Source organism: Rhinichthys klamathensis, unplaced genomic scaffold, assembly GCF_029890125.1.
Source record: "Rhinichthys klamathensis goyatoka isolate OS25496 unplaced genomic scaffold, OSU_Roscu_1.1 h1tg000571l_1, whole genome shotgun sequence".
NCBI lineage: Eukaryota > Metazoa > Chordata > Actinopteri > Cypriniformes > Leuciscidae > Rhinichthys > Rhinichthys klamathensis.
The window spans coordinates 2,242,501-2,265,023 of NW_026607037.1; the positions used below are offsets into that span (position 1 = coordinate 2,242,501).

The window sequence follows — 22,523 nt, forward strand, 5'->3', positions numbered from 1 at the left end:
CTTGTAGTCTCTCGTCTGGAAGAACGAGAATCAGACATGAAGAAAGAGTATAACTCCCTTCACCAGCGTCATACAGAGGTCAGAAGAATACCCATCATGCAGGTTTTCTTTTCTTGTTTCTTCAATTTTTTTATCTGCTAAAAATTGCTCTTTGTGATTATGATCTTGATAAAAATGATTTTTGGCATGGAAAATGAATGGAAACATCATGGAAATTCATAGGTGTGGGGAAGCAATAACTCAAAAGTTACAAATACAAAGCTCCACATCTCGAAAAAGTCAGCATATACACTAACATTGATTTTATTTTCTCCAGATGATACAGACATATGTGGAACACATTGAGCGCTCAAAGATGCAACAGTCAGGCAGCAACCAGTCTGAATCCACAGGCTGCGGACGGTCGTGAGTAACTTGTATAATCAGCGTGATGCAGCCATTCCAAGCCTTCGTTTAAATTAAGAGTTGGAATGTGCAATTTGTGTTTTGCATGTTTCTTTTGTGCTTTTAACCAGTGTGGGTAACCAGTTCAATTAAATATTTTTAAATTTCAAACTGCAAACTAATATTCTCTTATTTTGGGACACCAGCTATGACGTTTGGATGTGTATGTATTAGAATAGTTTAGATTTTGATGATACAAAATGGCCCATTATTGGAACAGTTGTCTTGGAGACAGTGTTGCTAGGCACTGGGTGATGATGCTCAGTCACAGTTTGTCATGTCTTGCTTAGTCAGATCTAGTGTTGTGGCTGGCTTATAGTCATACTCAATTATACACACATCTCCACAAGTTTCACACATTTCTATTTTCATTTAAACAGAGTCAGCTAATTTCAACTAATTAAACATTTTCATAGACATGCTTACAGGCTAAAATTTTGGTACAAAGTTGTGAGAGAGTCAGAACTGAAGAATAAACAAGATTTCAAATGCTGTAAACATAGTTTTCTAAAAAATATATATATAATTTAAATGTGTTATTTGCAATTTCATCATGGTTTCAACATTAATCATTCCCATCTATTTTTTTTACATACTGGAGTGTATACTGTATGTAACGTGACTTTATGTCCTGTGTAAGTATCGTGTCACTGTGTTTGTGAGTGTGTGTGTTCACATTCTTTTTGTCTCTTTCTTTCTTTCTTTCTGTGCGTGTGCCGCTGTGTGTCTCTGCAGTAAACGACACAACTGGAGGAAAAGGTAAAATTGCCCACACTCTCTGACATTTTCCCACCCAAACCCCTGTCTCTGCAGTCCTTTTATCTCCCATTTTACTCCTTTGAAATAAAAAATGAACCCCCTGCCCGTTCACGCAAACGCCCTGCCTAGTTTAGCAGTCTGAGTGTCAGAGACTGAGAAACCTGTACCTCTTTCTCCTTTGTGGTTTTGTGTCTTTATATGTTTTCACCCTGTCCATTGAGTTTTTTGCTCATTTTCATGTGCCAATTTAGTTAAGTGGGAAATATTTGACGTTCTACATCTATCTGTTTCTTGTCCTGCAGTAAAACAGAGCGCCCCCCATCACTGAGTTTGTTTCCTGGCGGAGATGGCATGGTACGTGGGGGTCTTGGGGGGGCTAGAATGGTTTTGTCAGACGTCTGGCATTCCAGCGATCTCAGCAGACCTGTCTACGCCCCTGGCTATCAGGTGTGACAGATATGACTCCACCCGAAACGCCAGGGGAGGAGTTATGATAACCATCATTCTGTCAGACACTCCCCCCTTAAGCCTGCTTGTGTCGAGATCAGGTTCATGGGTGGTTGCTCGATGGTCACCAGCAGGCCTCCAAGGGTCCATGATTTTGGCCGTCCGTCCTCTGCCTTGTTCTCTGACGTTTTTTGTCTTATTTTAGCCATCTGAAATGAACAGTTGTGTTTAAAACAAGATGATTTTAATAAACTGAATCTCACCTAGATGAAACATCTGTCAGCTGTGCACGCATAACTAATGATCTGTTGTTTGAAGGAAGAGAAGATATGAGTTATTCACTTCCTTTTTTTCAAATGACTCAAGTCACATGAGTATAAAGCAATTTGAGTTTGTTTGACATAGCTTTTTATCTGTGGACCTTTCACGTTGCCATTTCAGCTTCTAGGATTTTTGACTCAAAGATAAATATATTTTTATTGGAAGTATATAGTGGTAATGCACAGACATTTTATTATTTATAAATGTTTTATAAACAGTTTTACATTTTTGAATTTACATTTTTACAGTTTACATTTTTACATGTTTGAATTTGTATGACAATATATGTTTGCTTGCTAGTACGTCTAAATATTTGTTTATCAAACAAGTCAAAGCAATATCAAATTTACTAGTGTAGAAGATTTAAGTTTAGAAGTTTAGCAGAATATGTTTATTATCAAAACGTGCGTGTGATATGTGGTTCCCTTTCGTTTAAGGAGGATGGTTCAGATTCAGACTCCGTCGCAGCCACGCCCAGCAGCACAGGCAGCAAATCAAACACTCCCACCTCGTCTGTTCCCTCGGCAACAGTTACCCCTCTGAACGATGGGCTGGTGTCGGTGGAAGAGTTCAACAAGCCCCGGGGCCGGGGCCACAAGAATGCAAAGCGTCTTAGTAGAAACATGGAGGTGCAGGTCTGTCAGGAAACCAGGAACGTCAGCATTGGTGAGAGAAAGGGAGAAGAATTGAGGCAAAGAATAATCACTGAATAAAATGTGTAAAAACATCCTTCATAAGATCCTTCAGAAATCATTCTAATATGCTGATTTGGTGCTCGCGAAACATTTCTTATTATTATCAGTGTTGAAAACAGTTGTGGATATTACTGATATATTTTTTCAGAATTCTTTGATAAATAGAAAGTTCAAAAGAACAACATAATATTATTTTTCTAACAGTGTAAATGTCTTTACTGTCATTTTTGATCGATTTAATTGATCTTACTACATCTACAGATTTACAAACAATGCAAAATTCAAATTTTCCCTGACAGGACAATGATTCTGTGTTCTTCTTTTCAATCGTGTGTGTGTGTGTGTGTGTAGGTATGGGCAGTAGTGATGAATGGTCAGAGTTTCAAGAAATTATAGACTCAACACCAGAGCTAGAAATGCGCTTGGACCCTCGAGACTTCGAAAGAGGAAACAGGTAGACTGATGAACATCATTCACACCATTAAAGCGTGAACAAACAGTACAAAATACTCCAGTTTACGTACAAAAGAACCATCAAAATAAAAGTTACAGGTCATTAAGAATACTGTTTAGAAAGTTGCTTTGTGTAATGTAAAGGATTCAAGCTTTGAAGTGAAATAATGACGAGAACTCTTGTTCCTTTGAAGTCCTTCTCAGGGCATAGTGAATGAGGCATTCGGCATCAACACAGACTCTCTGTACCACGAGATCAAAGACGCCAAGTCTGACATCATCGGTGATGTGGACGCAGGAGCAGAACTTCTCGGTAAGCTTCATAGTTCAGATTATGACCTTCATTGAACATTTTACCTCAACAGTTGATTGACACTTTCTCATAAATGCAGGTTATCTTGTTTTATATGTGACCTGCATTTAATATCAATGATTTTTAATTTTGTTTAAATATATATTTCAAGTACCATTGCTAAGCGCATGGTTGCTAAGGGCTTTTCTTGCTTGCACTTTGAACTGCATGCCTTTTGTCAGGAAGCCCACACTGCTGGATGTATCCTCAAAGCAAGGTCTCTTGGGATATCATGCTTGCTTTATGGCTGTATCTCCTGCCCCTAAGCAATTTTGGTGTGATGTAGTTGTTTAATTTGAGTACTTTCCGTTATTTACGTTGGCGGTTTCTGATTTGTTTTGTTTCATTATCAAGGTAGAGCTGTTGATTTGTTTATCTCAGTGTGAAGGTGGATCTTTCTTTTGATTGGCCGTCTCACTCACTGACCCTTGACCCCTCTCTGTGCTTCCTTCCCGTGTGTGCTTCTCTCGGCCACGCCCCTAGGGGAATTCTCAGGTGTGTATCTGATCACTGATTGTTTGGTATTTTTATTTCTCATTCTTTTTTGCTCCTCATGACCTTTGCATGGATTTAAAACAACAATACACATTAGAAAACACAATTAGTCATATATTACATTACAGCTTTTTTTTTTTTTTACAATTGCTAGGACACATTTCTCAATACTTAGTACTTTTATACTTTTAATACTCAATACTTTTTTCAAAACTCTTCACACAGTTCTCCTAACCAACTTTCAACTTTTTCACATTCAAATGCACTAAAACTGCCAAAACACTTCATACATGTGTCAAATCAAGTCATTATTCCATAACACTCTATTTCGTTTTCATCCAACAAACACACTGTCACTTATAAAACACAGACCTAAAAAAACACTAACATCAGGTAGCATTATACAATGTTTTCTTTTGTAAAATGTCTTTACAAAACATGAATGACACTCTCTACTGCTTATAAATCACGGCAGTATATGTTACATAGCCCATGTTTACATTACACTACAAACATTTTTCCTTAGTTTTCTCATTTTGAATGGATGGTAATGAAATTGAAAGACTGTAGGTGTTTAGTTAAATCTACGGTAATTGCATGGATAGTATTTGATTTTTTTTTAGATTCAGAAATTCAGAATATATTTTAATATGGTATTGCTGTAGAATGCAAATTTCTGTCTTATTCATTTTTATGTTGTACTAGGTTTTTAACTCATGTTTAACAGTTTTGTAAACATGTGCGAATTTGCCTGTAATACATAAAGTTTTCGTGGTGTTTGTATCTAAGTGAGAAAATAATTCATGTCATTTCAAAGAAATATTTTGTGCCAAATAAAATGATCCACAGTTTAGCCCACATAGACTGATGTTGTGATCACTGAGTGAATAGTTGTGAAAAATTATTGAGAAAGGTGTCCTAGAGATTTTAAACAACTGTAAAGACATAACATTAAAAGGTTACACTTTATTTTAAAGTGTCATTGTTACAGTGTAATTATACATTTAAATACTGAGTAATATTAACTACATGTATTTAAAATAGTTTGAGGGTTATGATTAGGTTTGGTTTAGGATTAGTTGCATGTAATTGTGCATATTTTATAGTTATTGCTATAGAAACTACATGTAACATGAGTAACAAGTGCACTGTAAAATAAAGTGTTAACCATTAAATAAAATAAAAAAAAACATTTAAAACACTTAAAAATGCAATACTTTTCAAAAGTTTGGGTCAGTAAGAATTTATTTTAAAGAAATTAATGCTTTTATTCATCAAGGACTCTTTTAATTAATCCAACGTTACAGTAAAGGCATTTAAATTGTTACAAAACATTCTATTTTAAATAAAGGTTGTTCTTTTGAACTTTTTATTCATCAAAGAATCCTAGGGAAAAATTTATCAGTTTCCACAAAAATGCAGCCTTGGTGAGCATAAGAGACTTCTTTCAAAAACATTAAAAATCTTACCAACCCAAAACTTTTGAATGGTAATAGCTCCTTTGTAATTGTTAATGACAATTATTTAATTAAAGATGAAGGTCTAATATATCAAAAATACTTTTTAGTGTAATAGTGACAGCTGATGATTTGTTTTATTAATTTTTCTTTAAAAATAATGTATCAGGTGTGTGTGTGTGCCTATTTGTATGTGTGTGATGATAAATATCTAACATGTGCTTGTCCATCTTTCTCTCTTGCTCTCTTCATCTTTTTTAATTTCTTCTCTTTTCACTTCCATCATTATCTTCCTCTTTTAATATCCTCTTCTGTCTTCAAATTCATAACTTTACTCCTCCTTTCTTTTGGCTGCCTCCTCTTACCTCGCCACTTTCCCTCTCTTTCCTCCTCGGCTCTCTATTTCAGTCCGGGATGATTTCTTTGGTAAGGCTCATAGCCTCCTTTTCCCCCTCACGTTGTTTTCAGTAAGACATTGTGACACTTTCTTGTTTTGTAGCGATGCTTTTTGTGAGATGTTCTCCTGTGCTTCTGCTCTTCTAATCCTAGTATCTTCTGCTGCTCAGTGCTGTGCTTTCAAATGCATGGCTTATCGGCTCATATGAATCATATTATTTTAATCAAGTCTGTTTGGATGTTCTACAGTCCACTTATCAAGTTAGACACTGATTATTTCCCTGTAGATGTGCTGTTAATCAAATCTTGAAAGGTAATTAGTTAATGCAACAATAAAGACACTCACCTTTCACTCACCTTTTTTTATTGGGCCCTATTAATAAATGTACTGTAATTCTTTGTGTTTGTGGTGTAATTTCAAACAATTGTGATTTTGTAGTTTTGAATCAGCTATACCATAGTCTATTCAGTTCATGGTGGTCTGTACTCCTGCTAACACTGTATATCCCACAGGAATGGGGAAAGAGGTGGAAAATCTACTAACAGAGAACAAACAACTACTGGAGACCAAGTAAGAGATAGAGACCGTGTTTGTATTTGCTCATGTACGTATGTGTCTGGATGCCTGACAAAGTCATTTGCCTTGTGTAGGAATGCACTGAATATTGTGAAGAATGACCTGATTGCTAAAGTGGACGAGCTGTCGAGTGAACAGGAAGTTCTCCGGGAAGAGCTGGAAACAGTGAAACAGTCCAAGATCAAAGTGGACCAGAGAGTGAAAGAACTGGAGGAGGATCTAAAGAGGTCTGGAACTTTTGCCTGTGTTTGTTTGCAAGGGTTTGTTTCCCTTGAATTTTTCTGTCCCAAAATTGACATTTGTCAATTGATTTGTCCTTAGGACATTGAGGGAATCCTTCCAATAATGAGATATGACCACATTGTCTCCCCAAAATGTGATATTATTGTATGGAGATCTGCTGCACTCCATTACGCACCATGTTGTTAGGATAACAAAAAGTTGAAAAAGACACATTTTTAGGTTGATCTGCCCCAGTGGTCTAACAGTGTTAGTCAATGTCAAAATGATTGAGATGGCCAATCAAATCAAAGAAGGCGAGCTTTACTGTTCAAAGAAGCCGAACATGAACTCCAGCTCAACATTTCCAGTTTTAAGTTTGAAAGGGTGTGAGGTAAGACACTGAACAGAGAACTGAGAAAATGGAGGGCTTATAAACAAGAAAAAAGAGACACATTTTTTAAAAGTTATTTAATTATTTACTTCTTTTAAAACTTTAGCGCCGTGTTTCTAGACTGCCTTGTTGTGTGCGAGATGCTGAAAAAGACGTGCACAGTGTTCAGAGGCCAATCCATCTACCGCATGTTTACATAGAAAAACAATGGAAAAGCAGCACAGATGAATTCAAAAATGTATTTTGTGTGAACAGCCCCTTTAGTCTGTGTCTCTGAAAGTGGGTTGTGGTGTTTTTTAGTCTCTGTGAGTCTAAGGCTCTGTTTACATCTGGAAGAAGATGGGTTTTGGTTGATCGGATCACAAGCGGACGACGCTAAATACAGGTGTATACGGGGTCTAAAACATTTTGAGCTTGTCCACTTTCAACCACTTCCAGAGGTAGTCGAAAACGCATTTGACTGTTTTGCATTCGTATGCGTTCAAACAGCCACAAAACTCCGCCTATAAATGGGATCATGTTGCTTTGTCGCTGCGTGTCGCTCGCGGTGTGAATGGGGCTTTAACGTACATTCACACTACAAGCGACAAATGAACATGATCCCATTCATTTCAATGAAAAGTGGGCGATTTTCGGCGACACGAGCGACAGCGACCGTTGGCGACCGGATGCGGCGTGTCCAGTGACGCAACAAAGTTGAGAACTGTTCAACTTTATGCAAATAAAGAGCGACTTTCGAGAGCGACAACCAATGGGAGTGAAAACAGTGGAGTGCACATGATCCATCGCTCTTCAGTGCCGAGGCAGGATTAATAAGGAGAAGCTCATTTTAGCAGTCAGCAACTGTCCTATAACTCCGTGTACATACGGTGGACTCTGAGGCTAAATGGTTTCGTGAGCCCAGATAGACCGACATTTGCCCTTTTGCTGCAGATAAATAACCACGATGGCAAAAAGCACTCGTTCATCTTTAATATTAGGCATTTTATGTACTGATTACATTTATATTTAGACTTTTCCTTCCAAAATGTTTGTTTGTAGCGACAAGAAAACTGATTTGTTGTCTACAACATGGAGTAACATCCGTAAATGTCATTCACAAAAGTTACTAGGCACCCAGTGGGAACGGCCACTATCGCTAGTCACCACCTCACCGCCAGCCAGTGGCGTACATGCAGCGACAAAGTCACCTTTTATGCATAAACATAATGGGAAGCGCGTTAGCCAGACGGGATTTAAACTTTGTTTGCTGGAAAACCAAGTTTGGTTTGAAGACAAAAAACGTATCAAGCACAATGTTCTCACACCATTCCTGATTTCTAACCCGCACTCACAGCGTTCGGCGGCTTCCAGAGCAGAAACCTAAGTGGCTGCTCTCCGTATGTTTTTCAGTCATCTCCGGTCGTGTTCATATGTAAATTGCGCAAACTTATTTCATCCATTAGATCGAAAGATCTGAAAAAGCCCATCGATTTACCAGCCCATAGACCCTCCCCTCAATGAAATCAGGACAGATGTGGACAAAAGACACGGTTTAAAACACCAGGTGTAAACGGGAGTGTTTCTCTCTCGTCTACTTGTGATCCGATCGACCAAAACGCATCTTACTACCAGGTGTAAAAAGGGCCTAAAAGTCTCTGTCACTCCACTCTAATTTAAGTCTTAATGTCTCCCTTTGATAAAAGGTTGAGGGCTGAAGCATTAGGAGCATCGCAGGACTCTAAAGATGAGGGTGGAGAGGATGTAAGTATAACACTTCAGTCTCATTTCAAACACCTTTGCTCTGCTCCAAAAACTAGTGAACTGCCTCACTGATGTGAAAAGGTAGAGATAATTGAATTATGTCTCCTCCAAGAACACCTTGTTTTAACTCAAAGTCAAAGTTTTAACTCATAGTTCAAAGGCAGCATAGCATACAGGATCCTTCATGGAGAAGGCAATCACGCTCACTAGGTTTTGGAACTTAGCTTTGGAATGATGTTTTTTCTTATATCATTAATAACATTAATACCATTTATGACTTTTTAAAGTGAGATTTTAAATGCATTTAAATGCAAAATGCAAAGTGCAAATACACAGTCAGTTGTTAAATGTGTGCATTACCAATCACTTCTACAGGCCATGCTTTGTTTTGCTCTAACAGTTTTTAATTAAAGTGCAATGCGCAGCAAACCTTCAACCTTCTCACAATGCTTCACTACCCACATATTTGATGCTGTGAAGGGCTGATGCACTAACCTCTGCTTCACTGCTGCTGTGTTTTGTGGCGCTGCTCTGTTCTGTGTGGCTCTGTGGTGCAGTACTCATCTCCACTGCAGGACGATGTCGCCATGACGCAGAGACGGCGGTTCACACGTGTAGAGATGGCTCGTGTACTGATGGAGCGCAACCAGTACAAGGAGAGACTGATGGAGCTTCAGGAAGCTGTGCGCTGGACCGAGATGATCAGGTGAGGGAGAAGCAGCCACATCCAAATCAACTTTCATTTAGATACTTACAAGCTTCTGTTATCGTGCATCCAAGCATGTGAACAAAATCTCATACATTTGCATACATCTAAATGACTTCATCAATACAACACACAAAAAACGGTCAATAGGGGTGTAAAATGTATTGATGCATATTGATGTAATGCATAAAATGGAACAAAACACCCTAGTGTACATAACTGATAACATAAACTACAATTCAAATGTTAGATGCAAATCATCATATTAGAATGATTTCTGAAGGATCATGAGACACTGAAGACTGAGGTAATGATGCTGAAAATTCAGCTTTGACATCACAGGGAAAAAATACATTTTCAAATATATTATACAGTTATTTTAAATTGTAATAATATTTCACATCTCAATTTCTACTGTGTTTTTGATCAAATAAATGCAAGATTGGTGAACATGAGAGACTTCTTTCAAAAACATCTCACAGACCTAAAACCTTTGAACAGTAGCATAATTAGTAGAAACACAATTAAGTAGTACATGGATTTGAACTAAATTATATTGAAATTTATACTTTTACTAAAAATGTTTTTACATTCAATGTAATGTTAAATGATTTATAAAAAAAATGTCCATGCTTTCCAATTTTTAATAAGTTAACTTACAGTTAAACAGGTTTAAACTATAGCATTTTTACAATCTATTACATGTAAAAAAAAAAATTAAGTGGAGTTCCTAAACATTATTTCAGAAGGAATGAACCCATCTAATCGTTCAATTAACTGCCTGAGCAAATAAGCAGCAGCTCAACCATGCTCTGGCATCAGCTGTTTTGGCATCCCTCCACCTCCACCATCATAATTTAGCTTCCAAGCATTAGCAGTCCCACTGGGGCAGTGTTAGGAAACGTCAGTCCTGGAAAGCCACTGTCCTGCAGAGTTTAGCTCTCCAACCCTTGTCAAACACACCTGAACCAGCTAGTCAATGTCTTCAGGATTACTAAAGCTACAGGCAGGTGAGTTTCTTTCAGGGTTGGAGCTAAACTCTGCAGGACAGCGTCTTTGTTTTTATTTTAAATAACAAAGATAAAATAATGAAATAAAATAAAGTGTAATAAGATGTATATTCGCCCCCATCCCTTATTTGGCCTAAATGGTCTGTTTTTTCTTTTATATTTTGTTAGCTTCTAAGACTAAATTTTAAAACAGGGATATTAGTTTGGCTGTACTGCACAGTGACTGTAAAATTCTTAAAACCAACAAGAAAAACAGAATTGTGATAAAACTGTGATATTCCTGAAAACAAATCGTTATATTATGTTTTAGCCATATCGCCACCCACCCCTAATCTAAGCTCGAGTTGAAGCTGCTTCCTCGAGCCCCTCCTCTGTAGACAGCAAACCAAATAGGTTTAACCTTAATAGCCTAGAGATTACATGGGCAAACTTTTTTACAGTGCAGACTTCATGTTCTCTTTGTCCGTTTCACTTCCACAGGGCATCTCGGGAGAGTCCTGCTCTACCAGAGAAAAAGAAATCTATCATCTGGCAATTGTGAGTATTACGGCAGATTTAGACATATTGTTTTTGACTCTTAAATCAGTATGTTAAGGAAGTGGATTGATTTCATGTCTAAATGTTAAAATAGAGTTTTGTTACTTATGTTATGATTTACATTTCATCTGTGTTTTCCTGTTCCTTTACCTTCTTACTTTGCTCTGTGTCTCTCTCCAGCTTTGCACGTCTTTTTAGTTCATCTGCGAGCCCTCCTCCAGTGAAACGTCCATACACCAGTGTCAACATTCACTACAAGTCTCCTTCTCCTGCTGGCTACAACCAGAGACGCTCCCAAACCATGTGCCAGATCTCCACTTCCAACTGCATACTGGAGTTCCTGCCTGAAGAGTGAGAAGAGACATGCATACCTGTCTGTGTCTTTGTCCCATATATCCTCATGTCCTCATCCACACATCCACCTGTCTGTTTGTCCTCCCTCTGTGTCCTCAAAGTGTATTCTCTCTCTTTCTTCTGCTCAGGCAAGCTGACTCCTGCTAAATGGTGTGTGCTAATGCTGCATTTGACTGTTAGCTGTTGCACACTCACACGTTTACTTAGCTTATATAAGGAAATATCATAGGAAATATATTGTATTTAAATAAAACTAACTAATAATAAAAACTACAGACTAACATAACCTCTAAAAGGAAACGTTTCCTTTATTTTTAGAATAAAAATAAATTTAATTTATTTATCTAATAATTACTTTATTTAGGTTGTGGGGTTCAGTTCTCAGGGAACATACATCATGATAAATTGATAAAAGCATCTGCCAAACATTGTTATTTTATTATTATTGTATCATTTATTAATATTTTTAATTGGCTTTTATTTTAATTTTTTCAGTTTCTCAATTTTAATTGAGGTTTTTTCATTTTGGTATGTGCTTTTTTGATATGAGTTTTTATATTTCTATTAAAGTGTATTTAGTTTTAATAATTGTATTACTACTTCAACTTATTTTATTTCAGTTTTCGTTTAAGTTTTCATCTAATATTTATTTAAGCTTTATTTTATTTAACAAAAAGTATTTTTTAATAGTTTTAGTTTTAGTAAACAATAATAACACTGCTGCCAACTGAATAAATGTGAATATTTGATTAATTCATTCATTCATTCATTCATTCATTCATTCATTTATTAAGTTTTAAATAACATTTTAAAACATCAGTTCACCTCAACATACACATGCTTGCCAGTCCATTAGCATGAAATAGCGTCTGCCAAATGCGAAAATGTAAGGGAAATATATCACATCATGTTTTCACATCACGCCGTGTGTCTGTGGCATTTATTTTTGGCCTCTGCTGGCTGGCTGGTTCTCTCGCTCTTTCGCTGACTGCTCTCTCTCTCTCTCTCTCTCTCTCTCTCTCTCTCTCTCTCTCTCTCTCTTCGCCCTGTAGAATGCCCAGTAACGGTGTTGCGTCTCTCCTCAGCGATTCTGCGCTCTGTACACGCAGAGAGCAGCGTCGAGAGCAGTACCGGCAGGTGCGTGAGCACATGCGCCGCAAGGACGGCCCCATGCAAACCTGTGGCTGGAGTGTCCCATCCCGATTCAAACAGGTATCTGCCCATATGTTGACCCTCTACCCCTGACCTCTGTTAGCAATTCATCTCCACACAGAGACTAGAGTGGCACTGTTTTGCAGGGAGCGCCCTCCACAAATAAAGTGAAATAGAGGAAAAAAGAAAATAAATATGCAAAGTGCACTTTAGATATGCACCCAGGAGGGACGTGTCTTAGTTTAGCTCCTCCCAAGATCAGGGATGGGCGTTTGATTTTATGTAGGTGATGATATGAATGGCTTGTTGAAGATGTGCGAAAGCCATTGTCAAAACATGTTTTTTAGTTACACTACAACTAACAAAAAGTAGCTTAAGTATGTAACAGTATCAGATGGTTTATCACAATGATAAAAAATATAAATGGTGACAGGATTAAAGTGAACTTAATTGTGCAATAAATCTAAAAAATCTAATAAAATCTTATAAAAAATCTTATAAATTAAAAAAAACATAAACAAGTCAAAAATAATGATGAAGAACAGCATTTCACTAAAAAATAATTCACTTTTGTTAATTTAAATAAAGCTGAAAATAAATAAAATAAAATTTAAATATTGGATGTTTTATATTTTATAGAAAATTGTAAACTTTTTTGATATTTTTATAAAATGAAAATTAAAAATGTTTCTTTGGCAACTAACATTTTAAAAAAAATTAAATAAAAATAAATTAAAGCTAAACAGAAATGTTTTTTTTAAAAAAATGACAAAAGCACATAACAAAATTACTAAAACTAAAACTTAAACTCAAATGAAAAATATTAATAAATACTATTATATAAATACTACGAAAATAACACTGTACGGTGAGTTGTTTATTTGCACTGTTATTTATTTGATCAGTGAATTGTTTATGTACATGATCCGTGCAAATTTAACAGATTTACTAAAGTGAATCGAGTTTCCCAATAGTAAATAAGAGAGAATAGTGTGTAGTTACTTATTTAGCTGTAAACGCAGAAAAATGTGAAGAAAATACTGATGTAGCATTTTGTCACAATAACAACATAGCAACTTCTATTGCCCAACACTGTTCAAGGTGGCTTTTAACTATTATAAATGGTTTAACATGTTCGTGCGACATCTGAACACTCTTGGCTACTTTTGTCAAGTTATAAGTTAAAAAAAAAAGAAGTAACAACAGTGTTAGGGTTGGCATGGTTGACAGTGTGTTTGTTAGGGTTGCCGTGGTGACAGTGTCGCCGTGGCGCTAACTGTGATCTCCCACAGAATGGCTCCCAGGCGGACAGCACTCAAGATGCCACAGTGAAGAGGACGCAGGCAAGTCTGAGCGGCAGAGGACCAGCATGCACCTCTCCCACACTGTCCCTTTAAACCCCGGCCCTAAACCTGACTCAGCCTCAGTCAGCAAATCATAGCGTAGACACAGCAGAAAACTGATATAGCAGAAAATGTCTTTGCTGAAGCTGAATTAATCTTTAGGAATTAAACCTCTGGTATTTACAGCTGTCGACATGCTTTCCTGCTAACAATGCTTTGCTAACACTATCAAGTTAACACAATATTTAGTGCATTTTAGACATGTGGCCGATTGTACAGTTGCTTACAAACCTACAATGACATAAATGTGCTAGACATCATAATTTAGATGCCAGCGTTATTGCAAAATGTAAACATGTAAATGTAAAATGGGAAATGTAAACAATTTATTTACACTAAAAACAAAGTACTGTCTATCAAAATGTCATTCAAAACAATGGTACATGAATATGGTAATCATTCAGCATTTGATATGCAATAGTATTTTGAAGTACCATCTGAAACCACTATTGAACCATGGCACCGCCAGAGTACTTTTTTGTAAGAGTGCCCTTTTAAAGATAATAAATATAAATAATCCAAAATATAAGCCACGTTTAATTGAACTCCAGTGGTAACAGTTCAGAACAAATTCCAGATGTCTAAAATGTAGCAAAAGCTCATTTTAAAATATTCATGATTACACAATTTAAATCCTGTGTACAGGAAACAGTCCTTGATAAAAGTAAATTAATTCTGATTATTCTCTCAGCATTGTGTAACATGATATCCTCCTGGTCCGTATCAAACCTTCCTCATCTTAGAAACACCTGAATCATGATTTGCTGCTCTCTCTCTCTCTCTGTCTTTCAGAGGCGTTTACTGACTGTACAGTAGATTAACTCCTGTCATTGCGCATGTATCTGCCTTGTAACCCTAACAGACTTAGATCTGCTGCTCTGGTTTGCTGTTCTTGGTTTCCCCTTTCTCTGTCTGCCCTGGATAAAGGCAATCTTAACCAGGGCATGATGGGAGTATGGCATCTTTCTGCTTGTAGTGTGTAGCAGTGATCTTATTTACAAAGGCCTTGTAAACATCACCGCCTTCCTGTGTTGTCTTAGGCCAATGAGAAAGAGGATAATCGCATGAAAAACGTCCCTGTGCCAGTGTACTGCCGCCCTCTGGTGGAGAAAGACCCCAACAGGAAGGTAGAAGATGACCGACAAACACACGCAGACGATTGGTTCTGAGGTTGTGAAGTTCTGAACTCAGACTCTTGTTCTTCTGACACAGCTGTGGTGTGCTGCTGGCGTGGATCTCACTGGCTGGAAGACATCCAATCAGGAGGCTGCAGCTGTGAAGCCATCCAATGGCTCCGATCCCTTGACTGGGGAAGACGAAGGCGGAGACGGCAAGAGCGAGCAGAGCTCACCAGAGAAAAAGAAGGTAAATGGATTCATTAAAAACACAAGAATAAAACATGTAATTAAAGAAAAATGTCTTTTGAAGACATGTTCAAGATAATCAGAAAAATTTGGGGTCGGTAAGACTTTGAAAGAAATGCTTTTATTCAAGGAGGCATTACATTTGTCAAAAGTGACAGTAAAGACATTTATAATGTTAAAATAAATATATTTCTATTTTAAATAATGGTGTTATTTAGAATTTTCAATTAATCAAAGAATCCTGAAAAAAAGAATCACAATTTCCATAAAAGTAATAAGCAGCACAACTGTTTTTGATACTACTGTTTTTGAACGAATAAAATGTTAATATGTACCTTGAATGCAATGGATTAAAGCGTCTGCCAAATGCAAATGTGATTTTCTCAACAATGATAATAATAAGAAATGGGCATCAAATCATCATATTAGAATGATTTCTGAAGGATCATGAGACACTGAATACTGGAGTAATGATGCCATACATTTTAAAATATATTTAAAAAGAAAATAAATGCAGATTTGAATAGTATCTATTGAATAGTAGTATACACACACACACACAGTGGGATCAAAAAGTCTGAGACCACATTGAAAATTTCATTTCAATCAAAATTTAAACCTGGAAAAAAGCAGAAAGTTATTTTGCAGCAGAATTTAAACCAAATAAATATTGTGATGTAAAATGAATGAAGAATAGTTACAATTCTCCACTTTTTATTGGTCACTAATCAATTAAGCAAATTTGTGACATTGAAAGCAAAAGGGAGACAAACCAAACAATAAAGAATACTCAAATTCATGCAATTTTTTCAGTTAAACTTTTCACTCAATTTGTTATGCAAATAATACAGTTTTTAATCTACTGTATTATTTATTTACTGTTTAATTTCATTTAATATAATTGTTTATTAAAGTCACTATCTCAAAATGGGTCTCAGATTTTTCACAGCTTACCCATCTTTCTTTCAGTAGAAAATGCTAGAAGTGAATTTTAAGCATCATGAATGATGAACTGAATTAAATCTAAACAATTGTATTTCACCCTCTTCCAGCCTAAGGAACTGCATGAAACTGACTCTATGAACAGCCGCGTGTGGATTCTGACCAGCACTCACTCAGCCAGTAAAGTGGTCATTATCGATGCAAACCAGCCCTGCTCACTAGTTGACCAGTTTAACGTGTGCAATGCCCATGTGCTGTGCATCTCCAGTGTACCAGGTTTGTGTAGTTCTACAAGTAAATGCACTGTCGATTGTAACAAACACTGTTGCAGTTGAGTTAACTGTCACCTGCATTGTCCGTGTGTGTGCATGTAGCGGCCAGCGAGAGTGATTACCCAGCAGGTGAGATATTTCTGGAGCAGCAGGGTGGAGATGGGGCTTCAGAGGAGAAGGGTGGAGTGGAGGGCATGTTGGCAGGGATCACGATCGTGGGCTGTGCCACTAACTGCAGCGTAGTGCGCAGCAACTGCTCCTCTCGCACTGACACCCCCGTGCAGGACCGAAGCCAAGGTGAGCAAACTGACTGAAAATGTATGTTCTGAATCTGTGAGACTACATATTGGTCATCATATGCTTGGTGTTTAGCTCCTACAGCTCCAGTGTGTAGAAGCTTAGCTGTGTCACAGTCTGCGGAGGAAGCGACAGAAGCCATTGAGGTGTCAGAGGAGACGGGGCCAAGTGAGAACGTGGACATCACCCTCAGATCTTTCACCGAGCATGTCTTTACTGACAACACACACAGGTACCTTACATATAGCCTACTTTTAAAACCATAAAAGCTGCTTTAGATAGAAGTGCCTTGCAAATGCATAAATAGAGATTTATGAAAGCTTTTTGCATAGACATCTTACAACTTCCTAAACCAGTCATTCCCTATTATATTTTTTTATTTGCTGAATACTTTAGGCAAGGGCGTAGAATTTAGGAGGGACGCTAGAGACATGTTCCTGCGAATATCAAGCAACTACGGAATGGTGCCTAGCAATAATTGTGATCACACAATTAACATATATTTATATATAACCACTGTTATTGTCATTTTGGCCACATCTGAAATGGGTCACACCATTGACATTATCAGAAGTCAAACATATATGCTAGAAAACCCTGTATAAGCGTATTGAAAATACATGTGCACAGTTTTCTTTCAGAATCATCATTGGTCCAATTCATTTTAACCCTCTCCATATATTATGTACTCTGATGAGTGATGTTAACAATTGCACTGCGGACAGAGTAAACAGTCTCCATTAAAAATCCTTGTCCATGGACTCCTTGTCATTATTAGTTACCTTTAATTTTTAACATTACCGAATTCATTCATTTAAAAAAAAAAATTGTTTTGTTTTTCAGTTTTGAATGTGCTTGTTTAGATATTTTATCATGAAGTAAAGAAGACTAAATTGTAATGTTGTTGGTTTACATAGTCAAAATTGTGTAATTATTGTCGTAGCAACATACTGGCATAAAAAAAATACTCCCTTTATGAGTTATGAGTGTGTTGGCTACCATATCTATAAAAAAAAATAAAAAAATCTATCGTATGTGCAAAAATGGTGATGTCCCCACCAATATCAAAATCAAACCTACGCCCTTGACTTTCATAAATGATGTGTTGAATTGAAATGGTCTACTCTGTGTGTTCTGCCATCAGTGAGGCAGGTGTGCCAAAGGAGCAAGTGACATCAGCCCCCACAGACTCAGAAGAGGCAGGAGACGATCGGGCAGGAACAAGTGCTGCCCCAACCATGTGGCTGGGAGCCCAAAACGGCTGGTAGGCATTACATCTTCTAATGTATTTTCACATTATAAAGTCATAATTCCATTTCAATCATTATACACACCCTGTAACATACACTGTAAACTCTGTCCACAGGCTTTATGTCCACTCTGCAGTGTCCAACTGGAAGAAATGCCTCCATTCAATCAAACTCAAAGACTCTGTACTGAGTTTGGTGTAAGTAGAATCCTAATGAACACTACCGTTCGAAAATACAGTAAAAGCAGTAATATTTTGAAATATTATTCAAATTTAAAAGAACTGTTACATCTATTTTAAAATGTAATTTATTCCTGTGATGGTAAAACTGATTTTTTAGCATCATTACTCCCCTCTTCAGTGTCTCATGATCCTTCAGAAATCATTCTAATATGATGATTTGCTGCTCAAGAAATATTTTTCCTTATTACCAATGTTGAATAAAATTGATATAAAACTGCTCAAAATTGAATAAAATAATGCTCAAGTTCATAAGCATCTTTTTGACATAGAAATCTTTTGTAAGAGTGTAAAAGTTTATACTGTCACTTTTGATCAATTTAATGCATCCTTACTGAATAAATGTAAAAATCTTACTGTCCCCCAAACTTTAGAACAGTAGTATGTATATATTTATATATATATATATATATATATATATATATATATACAGTATATACTACTGTTTACATGTTTACCAATAACAAGTATAGACCATATAGACCAATAACTAGTATCACAAGGTATATGAAAAATTCTGTAATAATTTCCTCTGTCTTTGTCTCTTTGTGCTTCAGACATGTGAAGGGGAGAGTTTTGGTTGCATTAGCTGATGGAACACTTGCAATCTTCCACAGAGCTGAAGGTTTTCATCAACTTATTAGAAAAATAACTGTCATTTATTATTAAAGCAGGATTTTGCTGTAAATATTTTTATTCATGCTCTCCATAATGTGAAATGTAAACATAGATGGACAATGGGATCTATCCAACTATCATCTAATGGATCTGGGAAGACCCCACCACTCCATTCGATGCATGGCTGTGGTTCATGACAAAGTCTGGTGTGGTAACAAGAACAAGATCCATGTGATCCAGCCCAAGAGCATGCAGATTGAGGCGAGTCTCAGACAGCGAATGTTATGTCCTCATCACAACCTTTGTCTTGGGACTTTTATTTTATTTTATGTTTCTCTCTCTTTCATATAGAAATCATTTGACGCTCACCCACGCAAGGAGAGCCAGGTGAGGCAGCTGGCATGGATTGGTGATGGTGTCTGGGTGTCAATCCGTTTGGATTCCACGCTCCGCTTATACCACGCACTCACACACCAGCATCTACAAGACGTGGATATCGAGCCTTACGTCAGCAAGATGCTGGGTAACACTTGCTTCTGGGACTTCGACACTTCTTATTTATAGGTTCTGGTTAGAGATTAGTTTAGTAGTGACATAAGATGTTTGCTGAATTACCTCCTCTTAGCATTTAAGGCTTAGCTTGGCAAAATAATATTTTATTTTATTTTATTTCTCCAGATCCTTAAAAGCAGTTCAACTGAAAGTTTACACTATAGTAAAATAACTTTATTATTATTTAAATGTATTGTTAATTAATTATTATATTAATTTATTGATGGAAACATTTAGCCTAATACATTATATATAAAAGATCGGTAGTCACAATATAAATGTTTTACATTCTGCTGTGTTGTCTGTGATTGACAGGTACAGGAAAGTTGGGCTTCTCTTTTGTCAGGATAACTGCCCTGCTGATTGGAGGAAACCGCTTGTGGGTGGGGACTGGAAATGGTGTCATCATCTCAATCCCTTTGACTGAAAGTAAGTCTGGGGCGAGTTTGTTTGCACACACACTTCAGTGTTCACATGATTATCCTAACCTTTTCCCTTTCCATTGATCAACCAAAACATGTCCCTGTCATTGGTCGACCAGCATGGTCTTTATTCTGAAGCTTGCTAGCCAATGAAGTCTTGCCGGTTAAGCTAGTAAAGAGGCTTGAATCTCACTAACTCTTCAGCTCATTGGGTTGCCAACACCCTGGGATTAACCTGCAAACTTTAATGTCATCATCCCAGATCATTAACCGCTAGGCCAACCTCATTAATCCATTAATTACCCAACAAACCCTGTGTTGCCTCTTGTCATCTCCTTTCTAGCTTTTCTTCTTTGTTCCTTTTTCTCTATTGTACCACTACCCTCTTTTGCTCTGTCTTATAAGTGTTGCTCTTTTCCCCTGCCTTGTTCCCCTTCCCACTTCCTCCTTCTTGTAGCCGTAGTTCTTCATCGAGGGCAGCTCCTGGGACTGAGGGGTAAGTGTGGAGCGTTACGACTGTCATTCTTGTAAGATCAGTTACATCACACTTCTTTTGGGAACACCTTGGTCTTCTTTCATTTATTCCATCGTTCAATCAACTTTCTTTCTTTCAGTGGTTTTAGCATGTTTTGGTCATGATGACTTATTTCTCTGTGCATTACTATATTTATTGTTTATATTCATTTTTTTCATTATTTTCAACAGGGAAATGTAGAGTCATATAAATATAAATCCACATATACATATTTATCAGATAAATGTATATATGTATGTCTATATATGTATATACAGCATATCCTTCTTTCATTACTTTTTTCAGTAAATTGTTTTTAGTGGTTTTATATTTTGTTGTAATTTTTATCCATGGATATTTTTTTTGCATGCTGTGAGCTCTTTATTACAGTTTTCCTCTTCAGCAGATTCATTTATTTACCTAAGCTCTAGCAGTTCCTGTGAGTTTCTGCGATTGGTCATTGCGCTTTATGATTGCTGGGTTCTGTTCTCTTGTAGCCAATAAGGTGTCACCCACATCGTCAGGGGGCGTGATCCATGTATATGCGGATGACAGTAACTCTGAGAAGAGTAGCTTCATACCATACTGTTCCATGGCCCAAGCTCAACTCTGTTTTCATGGACACCGAGATGCCGTCAAGTTCTTTGTGTCAGTGCCAGGTGAGTGTCAAATCAATAATAGTATATTATATGCTGTGAGCTGTGTCAGTCCCAAAACATGTCATCTTTTGTTTCCAGGCAATGTGCTGGCCACCCTGAATGGTAGCGTGTTGGACAGCCCATCAGAGTCTCAGGGGTCCTCAGCCCCAGCGGACACAGAAGCTCAGAGTCTTCAAAACGTACTGGTGCTGAGTGGAGGAGAGGGTTATATTGACTTCCGCATTGGTGAGAAGCAATTGATAAGCAAAATTAGCATGTACATCGGGTCATAAACTCATAACTTATTCATTCTGTCATTCTCAGGTGATGGTGAGGATGAGACAGAGGAAGCGGATAGTGAAGCTCCTCAGATGAAGCCAGCGTTGTCTAAAGCAGAGAGGAGTCATATCATTGTGTGGCAGGTGTCTTATGTTCCGGAGTAACACGGACAGACACCTCCTGCCTTGCCCCCCTTTCCGCCCCCAAAGATAAAAGTATGAATCCTTTCTGTAACTATGCCCCGAATTCTGTACCTAAGCTATGTAACTACCACGGCCTTGTAACTACCCCTTTAAAGTCTTATATTGAACCCTTCAGCCTGTATTTTCCTACCCTCAATTATAACTACCTGTACGATCCTTCAATCCACCCTGTAACATTCCCTTTCCAACAAAAACACAAGGTTCAAGAACTTCCTGCAACTTATGACTGAATGGCAATTTCAAATGAAATGCATATAAACAGCTTAAACAATACCAAACTACGTTCCTGAAAGAACTACCCAGTTTTTGCCAAATACCGTGACCTTTGTTTTTACAGTCCCTCAGCACACAGGTCACTCAATGATATGAACTCATCGTGATCTCAGAGTTTCAGAGATGAGCAGAATCATTTTGAAAAGACCAGCTAGATGAATATTGAATACAAAAAGGAAAATGCAAAAGTGACTTATGTAAATACTGGAATACATCATGCACTGCATAGAGAAATGATTGAATATGTGAGGATAATCAAATAAATGGTGGCCAGGATTTGTGGGTAATCTAGCACAACCCAAACATGTCCCAATGTCATTTCAGTTCATTAAGTAAATATGTAAAAGAATATTCAACTAAATTGATTAATAAAAAGCACGCAAAATCACTTTAACCAGTTGCAGCTAGCCCTTTTTCAACCAAAGTGAAATGTGTGCTGACTGGACCTGCTAACTTCCCTTTTGGATTAAGCATGAGGTTAACAGCTGAACTGAAGCCTTCGATTGGCTGCAGGTTTGAAAGAGATGGACGTCCCGCCCAGTCGCCTTGTATGTAAATCATCACTCTATGTTCTCTGTGTGGTTAAGTATTAAGAAATAAATGTTTATGTGCTGAATGCTTCTGTCTTCAATGCTATAATTTAATCAATTCTTTATTAACACAAATACATTTAAGAGTAAAATACTCTACCGTTCAAGGTTTTTTTGTTGTTGAAATACATTGATACTTTAATTCAGCAAGGACGC

The 22,523-nt window shown here is 37.2% G+C and overlaps 1 protein-coding gene and 1 non-coding gene across 18 annotated transcripts in view; both read left to right on the forward strand.

Moving 5' to 3' along the window:
- Nucleotides 1-22,394, forward strand: part of mapk8ip3 (mitogen-activated protein kinase 8 interacting protein 3) — a 27,760-nt gene extending 5,366 nt beyond the window's left edge. The window contains exons 3-34 of one of the 17 annotated variants that reach the window (XM_056239757.1): nucleotides 8-78; nucleotides 317-405; nucleotides 1,180-1,203; nucleotides 1,506-1,650; nucleotides 2,409-2,637; nucleotides 3,018-3,120; nucleotides 3,314-3,432; nucleotides 3,955-3,966; nucleotides 5,832-5,849; nucleotides 6,333-6,390; nucleotides 6,471-6,623; nucleotides 8,695-8,752; nucleotides 9,310-9,458; nucleotides 10,949-11,005; nucleotides 11,186-11,356; nucleotides 12,412-12,571; nucleotides 13,804-13,854; nucleotides 14,955-15,041; nucleotides 15,127-15,279; nucleotides 16,331-16,496; nucleotides 16,595-16,789; nucleotides 16,865-17,021; nucleotides 17,934-18,053; nucleotides 18,156-18,236; nucleotides 18,836-18,903; nucleotides 19,009-19,157; nucleotides 19,248-19,419; nucleotides 19,764-19,877; nucleotides 20,328-20,366; nucleotides 20,882-21,043; nucleotides 21,122-21,268; nucleotides 21,347-22,394. In XM_056239757.1, the coding sequence (XP_056095732.1) occupies nucleotides 8-78; nucleotides 317-405; nucleotides 1,180-1,203; nucleotides 1,506-1,650; nucleotides 2,409-2,637; nucleotides 3,018-3,120; nucleotides 3,314-3,432; nucleotides 3,955-3,966; nucleotides 5,832-5,849; nucleotides 6,333-6,390; nucleotides 6,471-6,623; nucleotides 8,695-8,752; nucleotides 9,310-9,458; nucleotides 10,949-11,005; nucleotides 11,186-11,356; nucleotides 12,412-12,571; nucleotides 13,804-13,854; nucleotides 14,955-15,041; nucleotides 15,127-15,279; nucleotides 16,331-16,496; nucleotides 16,595-16,789; nucleotides 16,865-17,021; nucleotides 17,934-18,053; nucleotides 18,156-18,236; nucleotides 18,836-18,903; nucleotides 19,009-19,157; nucleotides 19,248-19,419; nucleotides 19,764-19,877; nucleotides 20,328-20,366; nucleotides 20,882-21,043; nucleotides 21,122-21,268; nucleotides 21,347-21,465 (3,596 nt within the window). In that variant the 3' untranslated portion in view covers nucleotides 21,466-22,394. Of the gene's footprint in view, nucleotides 1-7; nucleotides 79-316; nucleotides 406-1,179; nucleotides 1,204-1,505; nucleotides 1,651-2,408; nucleotides 2,638-3,017; nucleotides 3,121-3,313; nucleotides 3,445-3,954; nucleotides 3,967-5,831; nucleotides 5,850-6,332; nucleotides 6,391-6,470; nucleotides 6,624-8,694; nucleotides 8,753-9,309; nucleotides 9,459-10,948; nucleotides 11,006-11,185; nucleotides 11,357-12,411; nucleotides 12,572-13,803; nucleotides 13,855-14,954; nucleotides 15,042-15,126; nucleotides 15,280-16,330; nucleotides 16,497-16,594; nucleotides 16,790-16,864; nucleotides 17,022-17,933; nucleotides 18,054-18,155; nucleotides 18,237-18,835; nucleotides 18,904-19,008; nucleotides 19,158-19,247; nucleotides 19,420-19,763; nucleotides 19,878-20,327; nucleotides 20,367-20,881; nucleotides 21,044-21,121; nucleotides 21,269-21,346 lie in introns of all 17 variants that reach the window. The other 16 variants (XM_056239763.1, XM_056239769.1, XM_056239765.1 and 13 more) reach the window with 16 other exon arrangements.
- On the forward strand, nucleotides 1,826-1,910 carry LOC130075314 (small nucleolar RNA Me28S-Gm3255). Its single transcript, XR_008805467.1, has one exon. It is a non-coding gene; the product is annotated as a small nucleolar RNA Me28S-Gm3255 (small nucleolar RNA).
- Nucleotides 22,395-22,523: the final 129 nt, after the last annotated feature.